General features: G+C 53.1%; 7 protein-coding genes across 7 annotated transcripts; 3 read left to right on the top strand and 4 right to left on the bottom strand.

The window, feature by feature from the left end:
* Positions 1 to 1,608: 1,608 nt before the first annotated feature.
* COCCADRAFT_98476 (uncharacterized protein) lies at positions 1,609 to 1,842 on the top strand (the record flags this gene model as incomplete). Its single annotated transcript, XM_007714991.1, has 1 exon — positions 1,609 to 1,842. A coding segment is annotated over one exon (234 nt), but the record flags the coding sequence as incomplete, so codon positions are not given.
* A 487-nt stretch (positions 1,843 to 2,329) lies between these two features.
* Positions 2,330 to 4,114, bottom strand: COCCADRAFT_98536 (uncharacterized protein; the record flags this gene model as incomplete). The annotated part of the gene is made up of 2 exons (XM_007714990.1): positions 2,330 to 3,782; positions 3,837 to 4,114. 2 exons carry the CDS (start codon positions 4,112 to 4,114, stop codon positions 2,330 to 2,332), a joined length of 1,731 nt encoding a protein of 576 aa, XP_007713180.1.
* A 640-nt stretch (positions 4,115 to 4,754) lies between these two features.
* On the top strand, positions 4,755 to 5,723 carry COCCADRAFT_26984 (uncharacterized protein; the record flags this gene model as incomplete). Its single annotated transcript, XM_007714974.1, has 3 exons — positions 4,755 to 4,966; positions 5,027 to 5,330; positions 5,376 to 5,723. The coding sequence occupies 3 exons, from the start codon at positions 4,755 to 4,757 to the stop codon at positions 5,721 to 5,723; spliced, it is 864 nt and encodes a 287-aa protein (XP_007713164.1).
* A 218-nt stretch (positions 5,724 to 5,941) lies between these two features.
* On the bottom strand, positions 5,942 to 6,364 carry COCCADRAFT_98441 (uncharacterized protein; the record flags this gene model as incomplete). The annotated part of the gene is made up of 2 exons (XM_007714989.1): positions 5,942 to 6,194; positions 6,285 to 6,364. 2 exons carry the CDS (start codon positions 6,362 to 6,364, stop codon positions 5,942 to 5,944), a joined length of 333 nt encoding a protein of 110 aa, XP_007713179.1.
* Positions 6,365 to 6,579: 215 nt separating this feature from the next.
* Positions 6,580 to 7,861, bottom strand: COCCADRAFT_98510 (uncharacterized protein; the record flags this gene model as incomplete). Its single annotated transcript, XM_007714988.1, has 3 exons — positions 6,580 to 7,382; positions 7,432 to 7,710; positions 7,765 to 7,861. 3 exons carry the CDS (start codon positions 7,859 to 7,861, stop codon positions 6,580 to 6,582), a joined length of 1,179 nt encoding a protein of 392 aa, XP_007713178.1.
* Positions 7,862 to 8,084: 223 nt separating this feature from the next.
* COCCADRAFT_98492 (uncharacterized protein) lies at positions 8,085 to 8,848 on the top strand (the record flags this gene model as incomplete). Its single annotated transcript, XM_007714987.1, has 2 exons — positions 8,085 to 8,275; positions 8,332 to 8,848. The coding sequence occupies 2 exons, from the start codon at positions 8,085 to 8,087 to the stop codon at positions 8,846 to 8,848; spliced, it is 708 nt and encodes a 235-aa protein (XP_007713177.1).
* A 282-nt stretch (positions 8,849 to 9,130) lies between these two features.
* On the bottom strand, positions 9,131 to 9,782 carry COCCADRAFT_37545 (uncharacterized protein; the record flags this gene model as incomplete). Its single annotated transcript, XM_007714986.1, has 2 exons — positions 9,131 to 9,639; positions 9,719 to 9,782. 2 exons carry the CDS (start codon positions 9,780 to 9,782, stop codon positions 9,131 to 9,133), a joined length of 573 nt encoding a protein of 190 aa, XP_007713176.1.
* Positions 9,783 to 12,003: the final 2,221 nt, after the last annotated feature.

Below are 12,003 nucleotides of genomic sequence, written 5' to 3'. Positions count from 1 at the left end.
TGAAGGGTGGGCGAGACTAGGCGAGTTGCAATTAGTAGGCGACTCCTGAGCAAAAAAAGGCGTTTGGGTGCGGGGAATCAGTGAGCAGGAGCAATCAGGTGCAGCTACCAGCAAAAAAAGAAACAAGATGAGAAGGGCGAGGGTTGTGTTTCATGGGGGAGAGAGGGACTGATGCGGTCATACATTGGCGGGTGGGAAAGGGCGGCAGTGCCGGATAGCGTCGACCAAGGTGGCTTGCTCGAGGCTTGAGGAGAGATGTGCACCTACGTTATGCGAACCACACAGCAGGCGGAATGGTTTACGTCAGACGGGCGTTACCGTGAGTGCTTGTTTTGCAACGCTCTTTGAGGGGTGGTCAGCGGCGAGCGTCGTGGTAGTGGTGGTGGTGGAGCAGCAGCAGCAGCAGCAGTGTGTTGGCGCAGGCACAGGCAGCTTTCCCTGCAGAATGCGCGCACAAGCAGACAGACAAGACACTCGAGGGCCCCGGATTCAGCGGCGAGGGTGTAATGAACGACAAAATGTAGGGTGTAGGAGAAGAAAGTCACCATGCACGCGGGCAGAGACAACAACAGCTGCAAGCTCACTTATCAGTGCCGTTAGCAAGGGGCAGCGAGGGTTGTGGTTGGTTGGACGAAATGAGCAGAGCCCCTAGGCGGGCCCTCCAGTCAGCCTCAGGTCAGGGGAATCGGATGGTGATCGCTGCCGCCTCGCCACACCTTGTCCGTCCCAGGTCCGCTCCTCGTGCGAGCCCAAAGGGGACGACGGCAAAGAGAAGAAAATTATATCCCTCTCTGCTATTGCAACACAGCGTGGTCCAGCCCTGCACCCAGAGAGGCCAGAGCGCTGTCAATGTGCCGCCGCCCTTGCGATGGCCACTCTTTGCCTTGCACGTCATCGTCATTAACACCATCATTGTCACTGCGGCCAACCTCGCGTTTCTTCGCAACATGGATATGCTCGACATCACGACTGATGAATGAATCGTCTCCGTCGACAGAGGCATTCTTTGATTATGTGAGTGTCATGAGCCAGGCATGCTTGGCACAATAAGCCAGGATATAGGTCACACCACTTTCCATTGGGCAAAAGGCGTCGATCCTATAGGCTTCCCTTGCCATCTGCAGGTACATTTGCCATGTTCGGTACCAACAATGGCTGCTCCAATATCTTGGTTCATGTCCCACCCGTAGTTCACACATTCAGGCTCGTCTTGCGCTACACAAAAGCCATTCTGCGCCTGGCCATGTGGGTTGTGACTCGAGTCCAAGTGATTGGCCGTCAGATGCTCGTAATCTGACAACGTTTGCTCGGGTGACGTTCAACGGGTTGACCCGTTGCGCCTTCATTTTGCGCTGTCAAATGGGAGTCTGTACTAGGTCATAGTGCGACCATCCTTTCGCGAGATTACGATGAACTCAAATCTCAATAGCCCTGGGCACCGAAACAATTGTCCATCTTAATTTCACTCCTCTATAACTCTGCATCCTTCCCCCGCAATGCCTCCCTCCAACAAGCATGTTTCCCTTTCTTTCTCTCCCATCCACCTCTACACTCACTCACACTCACATGCCAAGAACACACACATATTGACTTGAAATGATGATATGATATTTATCACTGATTCTGCTGCAGCTAAGAAAAAGCACTACAGCGTCCGAGACCCCATCTAGAGCAACCACCAAAGCCCGCGCAGCGGCTTTTACCTTCCTCCACATGAACCACCTACGACAACACTGCTTCTCAAGAAGTAAAAAAAAGAAGAAGAAGAATAGCATGTTCCTCCACCTGGCAGGAAACGCCAACCCTCTTGGAGATACGCAACAAAAGAAAAAAGAGAAATAAAGAAGAAGGCTAGCTCGCAACACCAAAGAGAACGATGCTTGAAGAAGATGGAAAGAGAAAGGAGAACAGCAAAGACGACCTGCTTGATGTTGCCGACGTCTATTCAAACACCAGCATGTTCACTCCAAACCGCCCCTCTGTGTACAGGTCCCCTAGCCATCCAAGAAGACCTTTGCAACGCCGTATCAATAACCAATCCCTGTGTGGTGGTCGTCCAATTTGCATTACAATAAGATGACTAGTGAAGAGTGCAACGCATGCGTCTGGCAAGCAACAACAACAACACCATATGCGGAAGATGCGACACATTAACTACAGGCGCGACAACAAGGTAAGCTCAGGCGCACAAATGGAACCCAGCACTATTTCAAGTCCAGGGCTCCACATGGCACGGGGGAGCTTTGCTCATCGAAAACAACGACGACCGGGTATATGAGCAAGCAAAAATTAAATTGACAAACGCGCCTTGACTACCGAGCCGTTTCCCTTACATCTGATGATGCTCAGGTGACAGGCTTGATGGGTCAATGGTGCCGAAAGACACCAAATTTTGCATGTCCAAGTCCTCGTGGTTTTCGTCAAGCAGCGGTGACCGGAATGGCATGTTGAGGCTTTGCTTGGCGTACATGTCCGTCATTTGCAGCGCCTCGTCCGACATGCCATTGTCGTGCGACATGGGGTACACATCGCCGTGGTTTTCGCGGCCGTAGGAACCAAGTGGGGGTGATTGGTTGGCAATGATCGGGTCAGGATGGCTCATGGCTGGCATTGGCGAGTGACCCGATGCAGAGTGAGGAGGTGGCCCCATTGGGGTGTGTACATATGGAGGGATGTTGTACGATCCGTAATTGGATGCAGGGGCACTGTCGTTTGGTGGGCCTGACGAGTAGAAGGCAGGCGTGCCATATTCCGACGGTGAGTTGGCTGTTGTGGCCGACATGGGGTATTGTCTAAAGTCCATGCCGTAACCAGCAGATGTGTCGATGCTTAGGTGAGGACCGATAGGTCCAGCACTCTGTGGTTGTGGTGCAAATATTTCAGGGCTAGGCATGTAAGGCGATGGCTCTTGCTGGATCATGAATGATGGCATGGGGTTGCGAAGCATGGAAAAGTCCATGGCAACAGGCACTGAACGACTGCGTTGGCGCTTGTGACCACGCGGCTGGAAAGGCGGAGGCGCAAGATGCGACTCTTGAAACACACCCATGTGCGGGTGCACAAGGTGGTTTGGTTGGGAAGCAGGGCGGTGGTTGATTGGTGACACTGGTGCCGAGACGGCAAAATTATTGGCGTCATACATGTTGTGTCGGTTCTGAAACGATTCCAGTGAGATGAGTTTCGCCAACTGCCCACTCAAAACCTTTGGGTGACCACCGAGGTGATGCACCATAATGTTTGATGCCTGCTGGTCCTCGGTAAAGTCGCCGCATTGGAAGAAACCACCGGAACCAGACGAGTCCATGAAGAAGTTGGGAGGGCGGTTGAGCTCGACAATCAGGCCTCCGGGGCGTTGTGACGCGCCTTCAGCGTTGGCGGTCATGTCGCCGTTCTCAAGTTGAATGTTCTTGATGTACGAGAAGGGGTACTCAATCTTGTAGCCGGCCGAGTCGTTGTTGATGTAGTAGGTGATGCAGCACTTCTCGGGTGAGTAGAAAACGACCAAATCCATGGCGCTTTGGCCAACTCTTCGCCAGCTTCCAATGCTCAGCGAGCGGCAGGCGAAATGGTGAATGACGACCTTGGAGTTGTTGGCGTCGGTGTTGAGGAGCATACCGCCACCATATGGCATACCGCCAGTTCGGCCAAGAAAGTTGGTTCCAATTGATTTGCCAGACTCCATGGCTTGAAGAGCGAGATATCTTCGCATGGACTCTGGAATATCGTTGCAGTCGTCACCATTCTCAATGCTCTTCTTTGCAATGTTCTTGATCTTAGCACGTCTGTGTTAAAGTTAGTGTTGCGCTCTCGCAAAAAAAAAAGTCTTTTGCGCCTACCTGTTCTGGAACCAGATCTGCACTGAGCGCTCGGTCATGTTGATTTCTGTGGCTATCCTTTCGCGAGTAGCAGCTGTGGGAGTGGGGTTCTTGTTGAATTCGACTTCAAGAGTGACGAGTTGGTCTTGGGTAGCCCGCTGGCGCTTTTGGTTTCTTTGCTGCTGGGTGAGGGTGCTCTTGCGGGGTGGTCGGCGGGGGGCAGACCCCTGAGTCGGGGTGGAAGACTGTGCTGGGGGTGAGGGTGTGGGGGACACCATGGCGTCGTCGTGTGACTGCATGTCTGGGGGTGGGCAGGAGCAAGAGTTGAATTGTGAGTGTGTTGAGATGAAGTGGGAGATCTAGAGGGAGCAATCGAGCTAACACCTCCTGTCTATCAATGTTCGTAAAGTGTCGTGATGAAGTGATGGTCCAAACAGCGTTGGGTTGGTGAAGATAGTTGAGACGAGAAGGTTGCGAGTCCAAGGTGCACAGGAGCAGGCTGCTGTGGGTAGTTGAGACTCGAGACACGGTCCAGGCGCGTGTGTATATGTACGTGTGATGAATGGAGCTGCTGGCCGGGGAGCAGATGGCAGACAATCGTCCAAAAGCGATTCTGTGTCGACAGGGAGATTGTGAATTGGGGCGCGAGAGCGAAAGAGCGGACAGGCAAAGGCCAAAGGAGGAGTGTGTAGAAAGGAACGTGGGCAAAGGCCGAAAGGAGTGGCGGCACTTCGCAGAAGTCGACGAGAAAAGGGAACGTAGTAGCAACCACACCGACAACGAGGTGACGATGGGGAATCCGGATGTAGGAGCTGGGCCTTTGGTGTAAATGAGCGACCGTGGGTGGTGGGAAAGGGGAGATTAAGGGAAGGGGCATGAGGCCGGGGGGAAGGTGCGCGCCGGCTAGCGTGGTCTGGGCAGGGCGCTACAAGGTCCAGGATGCCGCCCACAGACTGTTTTAGCCCAACGGCACCACGACTTGACGCCAGGCGCGAGACCAGTGGTGACGCACCAGAATGCTTCTGTCTGTGTGGCCCTGGGACGCAAACCATGTCCGCCCAAGCCCTGAACCCAAAGCACCAACCTGCCCGCCTGCCCGCCGCCCGCAACTGGGCGTGCAGCTATCCCGCAACGGCCGACACAAGTCCCAGGTACGTACACGCATACTTACCTACTAACCATGTCTCGATGCATGCTGCACCTACTAGCAGCAGCCGAGGCCTCGCCGCCGCCGCCGCCGCCAACCAAGCCAGGCACACAGGCACAGGCACAGCGATCGGAGCCACTCAGAGCCACTCAGCGCTGCGACCGGGGGCCACGACAGCCGACCTTCCACGGCTCAGGAGACGGCGGGCCTGCGATAGGGCAGTCCTTGCCACGACCCTCGCCGAGCCACTCCAGCCATCGCCAGAGTTGTCTCAACGGGCGAGGGCCGCATCAAGCTGGCACGACGCTGCTCTGGGGGCGCGCGTCATGTACATGTCTTCCCCCAAACAGCCTGCGCCCACCGTCCAAGTAGAGTACAGCCAGCAGGCTCCACCTGCCACCTCGCCGCGCTAGACGGTTGCGGTCGCTGTCGCTGTCGCTGTCCCTCCTCCTCGACTGCCCCTCGGTCGACTGCTCGGTCTGGCATCGCTCACCGCGCGGCGGCCGCGGGACGCACGACAGAGCGCACGGTGGCCTAAATTAGTTTTGGCCTCCGTCGTCGATGCAAGCATCCAAGGCGCTCTCCCACAGCCTGCCCAGCCTCGTGGCATGCGCCTACCACCTCGCTCTTCTCAAATCGTCGGTCACAACTCCCCTTCTGGCTTCGTCGACACCGACTCGGGAGCCCTCGTCGCAGATCACTCGCCTGCGTCCCCAAAGGACGAGAGGATCCCGACGACGGCGGGCGGCAGTGTCGTCTGAGCGCCTACATCCTGACACACCCGGCCCAAGCCCTATGGAACGGACGTGATTCAGATCTGACAAAGTCATATATTTTAGCTGATATCCGACGCGCCGACGCAGTAGGCTCACCCATCATCTCGTCGCCCTACAGCTGTCAATCTATGGTGCCTATTGCTTCCCTGCGCCCTGGATTCGTAGTCTTGCGCCGGGCGTGGCGGTGTACGTATTGGATTGCATCAAACCAGTGAGCAAGCGAAGACAACCACCAACCTGGAAACTGACTCTTGACCTGCAAGAGATTCCGTTCCGTCTGCGCTTGGGACACGATCGACATAAGCGCTCACGTTCCGAAGCCTCAACTCCACCCGGCTTGTCGACATCGGCACTCTCGAATCTTGTTCATCACTCCGCCTTGCAGCCTGCCATGTGTTACAGAATGTTGCAAAGCGTATGAGCGCATGAAAAACAAGCCAAAACAGCCCCAGGGCACTGTCACCAGCAGCGAATAGGCCAAAGATTTGTTTCAACGCTACGTCCCCATGGAACAGGACACAGCATAGTGCAGACGTGATGACTTACTCGAGTCCTAGTCTGGGATGCGCCTGCCGCGTTCGCAAGACAATGAGTCGATATCGCATGGACATGGCGCACGCTCGCATGTTGTCGTCTAGGTACGACCGGCCCTGACGTAACAGGCTTCTAGAAGCCTATTTAGGCAAGTTTCATCTTCAACTGAGTGCTTCTAGAATGGTCATCAAAGTATACTGGTGAGCCGTCTAATTTCAGCGTGCCTTGACGACTGGGCTCCGCTGTCTAACGAGTTTGCTGGTTCGTCTCGGGTAAGCGAAAAATAAATGCCTGCGATTGTCATGCCTCACGAGGCATACTGCAGCTCCACACCAATCGATCGGAATATCTGTTCTCTTTTCTTGAGGTCCAGGCTTGCGCCAAGGGTAAAGAGTAGTTCTTTAATCTTGCCCTCCCACAGCACCCCTACACGCCAATCCTGATCAACCTTGGCCTTTAATACCCCAGAAACCTCATCCGTGGGTGAGTCCGCAGGGCGTTTCCAGTCTGTGCGTAGCTTCTTCAGAGCCCAGTCGATATCAGTCGTATTACGTAGGCGCCATAGTTCGCAACCAAGCTGTAGCTCGCTTTCGTAAGAGTAGAAATTGAAGTCGAATCGCGAGCAGAGGGCGAGGTTCGGGCCGGCCTTGACAGCGTAGGTGGAAGAAATATTTCCCATCAATGGGTTTAGCGTCAGCGTCATAGTGTACGGAAATCCCGAATGGTTGGGAAGGGTGGCGAAGCGCAATCCCGTACTTATGCCGCCGCTCTTATTGAGAATACCATAGTACAGCTCTGCGCCCGCACTGAATCGGCCATAAGCAGGCTCCGTGTGCCCCCCGGTCACAGGTTCCGTCGGCGAAACTCTGGGGTCGGACCCGAAGTTGTATAAGCCGCGAACGCCCATCAGAGCAGAGTCTGTGCTATACATGTACTCTGTGCTATATTTGCCGAAGTCGTTTTGCAGAAGGGTAAGGATTGTGCCGCCATTGTTAAGGTTGGAGTCGCTCACAGCAGCAATCCTAAGCTGGCGGGTCGGGGTAAGACGTCGCAGATAGAGTGCTTCGAGCCGGGACTGGGGGAGGAATATGCGCCCGTACAACAGGGTATCTGTTCATACTTAGTCGTGGTGCGGGTTGGATAAAGTCAAAATGCTTACTTCTCCGGTCTATCCGTTGGCCACCATGCCAGACTTCCCACCACCACTGCTCGTCCGGCCGTCTCAGCTCCTTGGTGTGCTTATAACCTCGTACGACACTATGCAGATCAATGTGCGATGTCTTGAACTCCTTACGCAACGGCAACGACGAGTAGAGGTAAGAAACTGAGCCGTCGACGACACCCACACTACCCAAAGTGTATGATGTGGCAAAGTTTGGGGCGGCGAGAGAGGATATTTGCATGCGCAGCCCTCTGGGTATGTCGAAGTCGAGCAATGCTACAATGTGCCATCAGCATGCAGCATGGCAGAGCAACATTAGATGTGACGTACCTCGCGCAGACGCGTTCAGTGCGCCATACGAACTGTCCACGTTCCAGTGCGATGCCTCGTAGAAAGCATGCTGCACGCTCTCCATGAAATCCAACATGTCTATGTTATCGGCAAATCATCTCGTGTGGCTATGGGTTGGGTCTGGAGGTTTGCAGATGCGAAGCAATGTCAAAGTTGCACAACGGAGGTGAGCCGCGGCCGGACCAATCGGTGGTTCGCCAAAATTCCCCGCTCATTTTTTTGGACGTCGCAACCTGGGCCCTCGAACTTTTCTTAAGCACCACATACAACCCGCGACAACCCCGAAAAACACCGCCAACATGCCCAAGTCCAAGCGCGCGAAGGTTGTACATCTTACCAAGACCGACAAGAAAGGCAAGGAGCTCTCCTTGAAGCTCTTTGCCAATGTCCAGGAAGCGGCGGACAACTTCGAGCACATCTTCGTTTTCGCAGTAGAGAATATGCGCAATTCGTACCTCAAGGAAGTGCGCGCTGAGTTTGCAGACAGCAGGTATGGCATTTTGACCCCTGTTGAACGCATCCCGCTGACCGCTGATGTTTGCGCAGATTCTTCTTCGGCAAGACCAAAGTCATGGCCAAGGCGCTCGGCCAGACACCAGCAGAGGAGCACCTCACCAATCTTTCACAGCTCACTGAACACCTCAACGGCAACGTAGGCCTCCTTTTCACAAACCGTGAGCCCAGCGAGATCATCGAATACTTTGCCAACTACTCCCAAACCGACTTTGCGCGTGCCGGTGTCGTCGCTACACAGACCTTCACTGTACCCGCTGGAGTCGTTTACTCAAGAGGTGGAGAGCTGCCCGAGGAAGACGACGTACCGCTACCGCACAGTATGGAAACCACCATCAGGAAATGGGGTATGCCAACGAGGCTCGACAAGGGCAAGATCATTCTGGATGCTCCATACACGATTGCCGAAGAGGGAAAGCCTATGAACAGTCACCAGACTGCCCTGCTCAAGTTGTTCGGTGTGGCTATGGCCGACTTCAAGATTGACCTCAAGGCCTACTACTCGAAGGCGACAGAGTCGGTAACAGAGGTCGGAGCCATGGAGGAATAAGCCTCAGATTGAATACAATTGCATTGTGGCGGCGTTTAAAGGCGTTGGGTTTGCTGGGTCAAAAAGTATGCGCGTCGGTGACTTCCATAAAAAAGGTTCAAGCCATCTTCCACGAGTACATCACAATTATACCCTTTTTTGCTACGTCGAAACGATCCATGGATGAATTTGCTCTTCTTGTGCAGTGTCTTGTCTCTATGGATATTAAAGCATTAATAACATATACTCATTTTAAATTAAAGCTGACGTGCAGATCAAAATCGCGGGCCGCTACATAAGCACCTAAAGCATAGCCATACCAGCCACGAGACCTCCAACCATGATCCCAAGAGCCTCCGGAAAGTTGGTAGCGGCCGCACCTGTCGAAGTCGGAGAAGCGGTCAGCCTACTTGTAGTAGCATCATCATCAGTCGTAGAGGTTGAAGTACGCGACTCGCTATCAGATGTAGACGAACGAGACGATGAGCTCAGAGTGGTTGCTGGGCTCGAAATGGTTGAGGCGCTCGAAGTGGTTGCGGAAGACGAAATAGTGGAGTTTTGCGAGACGACTGTTGAAAGCGTGGAGCTGAGTGTGGGGCTAGGAATGGAGCTGAGCATGGAGCTGAGTACGGAGCTGAGCATAGAGCTGGAGATGGAGCTGGAAACGGGGGTGGGGATTGTCGAAGAGCTGGCCGACGGAGTGATAGTTGGGGCGCTGGGAAACGCAGGTGTACCATCGGCACTCGTAGGGAAGACAAGACCAGAGCTACCGAAGTAGGGCGCGGTATCCTCGTCGAAAACTGGGCCCGTATCTGAGAGGAGAGGTTGTATCAGCAAACATGTTCCCGCCTTAGGCATCTACGTCTCATACAGAGACATGAACAAACTTACAAGTCGACTGCTGGGCAAGCGCGACGGCAACGAAGCCCGCTACGGCAAGAACAACCCTAACCATTGTCTTTTTCGGAGAGAGAGAGAGAAAGAGAGAGTTGAAACAGGTTCTTCAAGGACAACTAGTAACAGTTGTGTTTCCGACCAAGTGACGGGGAATCCAGGGGGGTTATTAGAATGTAATAGCCAAGGAATACAACCTCCTCCCCTATAAACTTCGCTTGCAACAAACGATAATTAAAGGGAACCAAAAGCCTTGTTTATATATGCTCCAAGGAGGTCACGACAAACGCATATACCCGAAGCAGTTTAAATAAATAAAATGCTGTTGAACGATTTAAAATAATATCAATTCAAATCAATATGATCTTCGAGAAAAAAACAAGCAGAGAGGGGAGAGCGGGCAACAGAGTTGATGCAAAAGCAAAACGGAACACCTTCATATAGTAGTAGTACCCTTTTCGAGTTTAAACAACAAAGTGACTGTGCCCAATAAAAAAAGGCTTCCCTTTCCCCCCACAAATCGCAACCCTAACCCCCCCTAAAGCGAGAAATAAGTGGTGGTGCGTGACCCTATACGATAGTCCCTACCCACCCGCCGCATCAGCAAAGAAGAAAAGCCACAGCCATCGAAAGCCATCAAAGAAAGAAGAACGAGCAAAGACATGTCCACTAGCGGGGGGTGCGCGCGCGCTTCGCGAAAAGCGGCAGCCACTCAGCGTGCGCACATGTCGTGTTTTTCTTTTCGGCCAATCTCCGTTTTGCCAACGCGGGCCAGCTACTAGAGCACAAAAGTATACGGGGATTGTATGTGTTTCGGGGGAGGGGGTTGGCCTAGGCTTCTCTGGGACTTGCAAGTGCGAATGGTTGGATCTCCCGTGTTCTGGGCTGAACGCAAGCTGAAGACGGGTGAGAGGCAGAAGGGGGGGGGGAGGCGCTTGTTAGGGGGGACGGGGCAAGGTTGGGACGAGTTAGTGTATACGAGAGAAGAGGGCTTTTTTAGGGAAGGTTATTGGATGAGCTTTAGCTATTCTTGTTCTTCTTCTGCTTCTTTTTTTGGGGGGGAGGAGGGCGGAGGGCCTTTGTGTAAAGTATGGATGTGCGTAGATGATGGGGGCTTTTGGTTTAGGTTCCAAAGTAGTAGGCGCGCTTTGGTCTGGGGTGTAAATTCAGCATAAAAGCACATACACACATGCGCGCACGCGGATTATCTTTTTTTGTTGATAAAAACTTTGTGTTCCTGGATTTAACTACGGTTGGGGAAAAATTAAACCCAAAACTGCATTTGGGGGAAGCCCACTTTACTGATTAGGGAGAGGGAGAGACCTTGTTTTTTTGGCCCTATTCTTTCCCTTCCTTTCTCCACATTTTTTGTGCGTCTTGCGTCTTTTGCCCCTGACAGGGCTTGGCTGGGGGCGCGCGCTGGGAACGAGGACTTGGCACGTGCGTGCTGGGGCCGTTTTTGGCGTTGTGTTGACGTGCCGCCGGCCTCATTTTTTCTTTTTTCTTGTCGCCTTGAACAAAGACATGGCACTACTTTGTTGAACAAACCTGTTTGGTTGGAATCCTACGAGCGGCGTAGGTGTATCAGGCACTGTTTCACACAAGTGATAACGGAGGCGGAGGCGGCGTTGGAAACGGTTGTTGCGGGATTGAGTTGAAAGCCCGGATTCCTGCCCCAATTTTGTTCCTTCGCCCGGTGGTACCTGCATGAGTAGTCCGGTTGTCGTATCCAGCCTTACCATGACTCTTGGCCATTGTGCACACGCTACCCGTATAACGACCACTAGCGTCCACATTCACAAGACGGCGACGATAAGCTTCTGTCTTTTCTGAAATAAGATTTCGGGCAAATAGACTTCTGTCTTGACTCTGCGTTGTGCCGCTGCTGACACGCGTAGTAGCATGGCTCGGTTGGACTTTGCCGGCACTTGAGCGTCATCGACGTCGACGCATGTGAGTCTTCTTTGCACGTCGTCATTGCACTCCGGGTCTAGAATGCTTAGCGTATTGATTGGGGAAGGCGGATAGATGTCTTGACTTCCTGAAGTTGGTGCAAACTAAAGTGAAAATGGTTAACGTGGTTCACAGGTGAGCGGCCACCCCAAGTGAGCGGCCACCTCCCCATCAGCGCGCTACCGTCAACACTACAACGCGACATGTCTCAACTACGTAGTGCCTAATTAATTTCTAATAAATTAGATATTTAACTTACTCTTTTTAATATTAAATTCTAACGTGTTTAAAGTATAAAACGTACTATAGAGATATATAACGTCTGTAAC

This window comes from Bipolaris zeicola (assembly GCF_000523435.1).
Source record: "Bipolaris zeicola 26-R-13 unplaced genomic scaffold scaffold_94, whole genome shotgun sequence".
NCBI classification, from domain to species: domain Eukaryota; kingdom Fungi; phylum Ascomycota; class Dothideomycetes; order Pleosporales; family Pleosporaceae; genus Bipolaris; species Bipolaris zeicola.
Note: the sequence above shows the minus strand (reverse complement) of the source record. Positions and strands in the feature narration are given on the sequence as shown.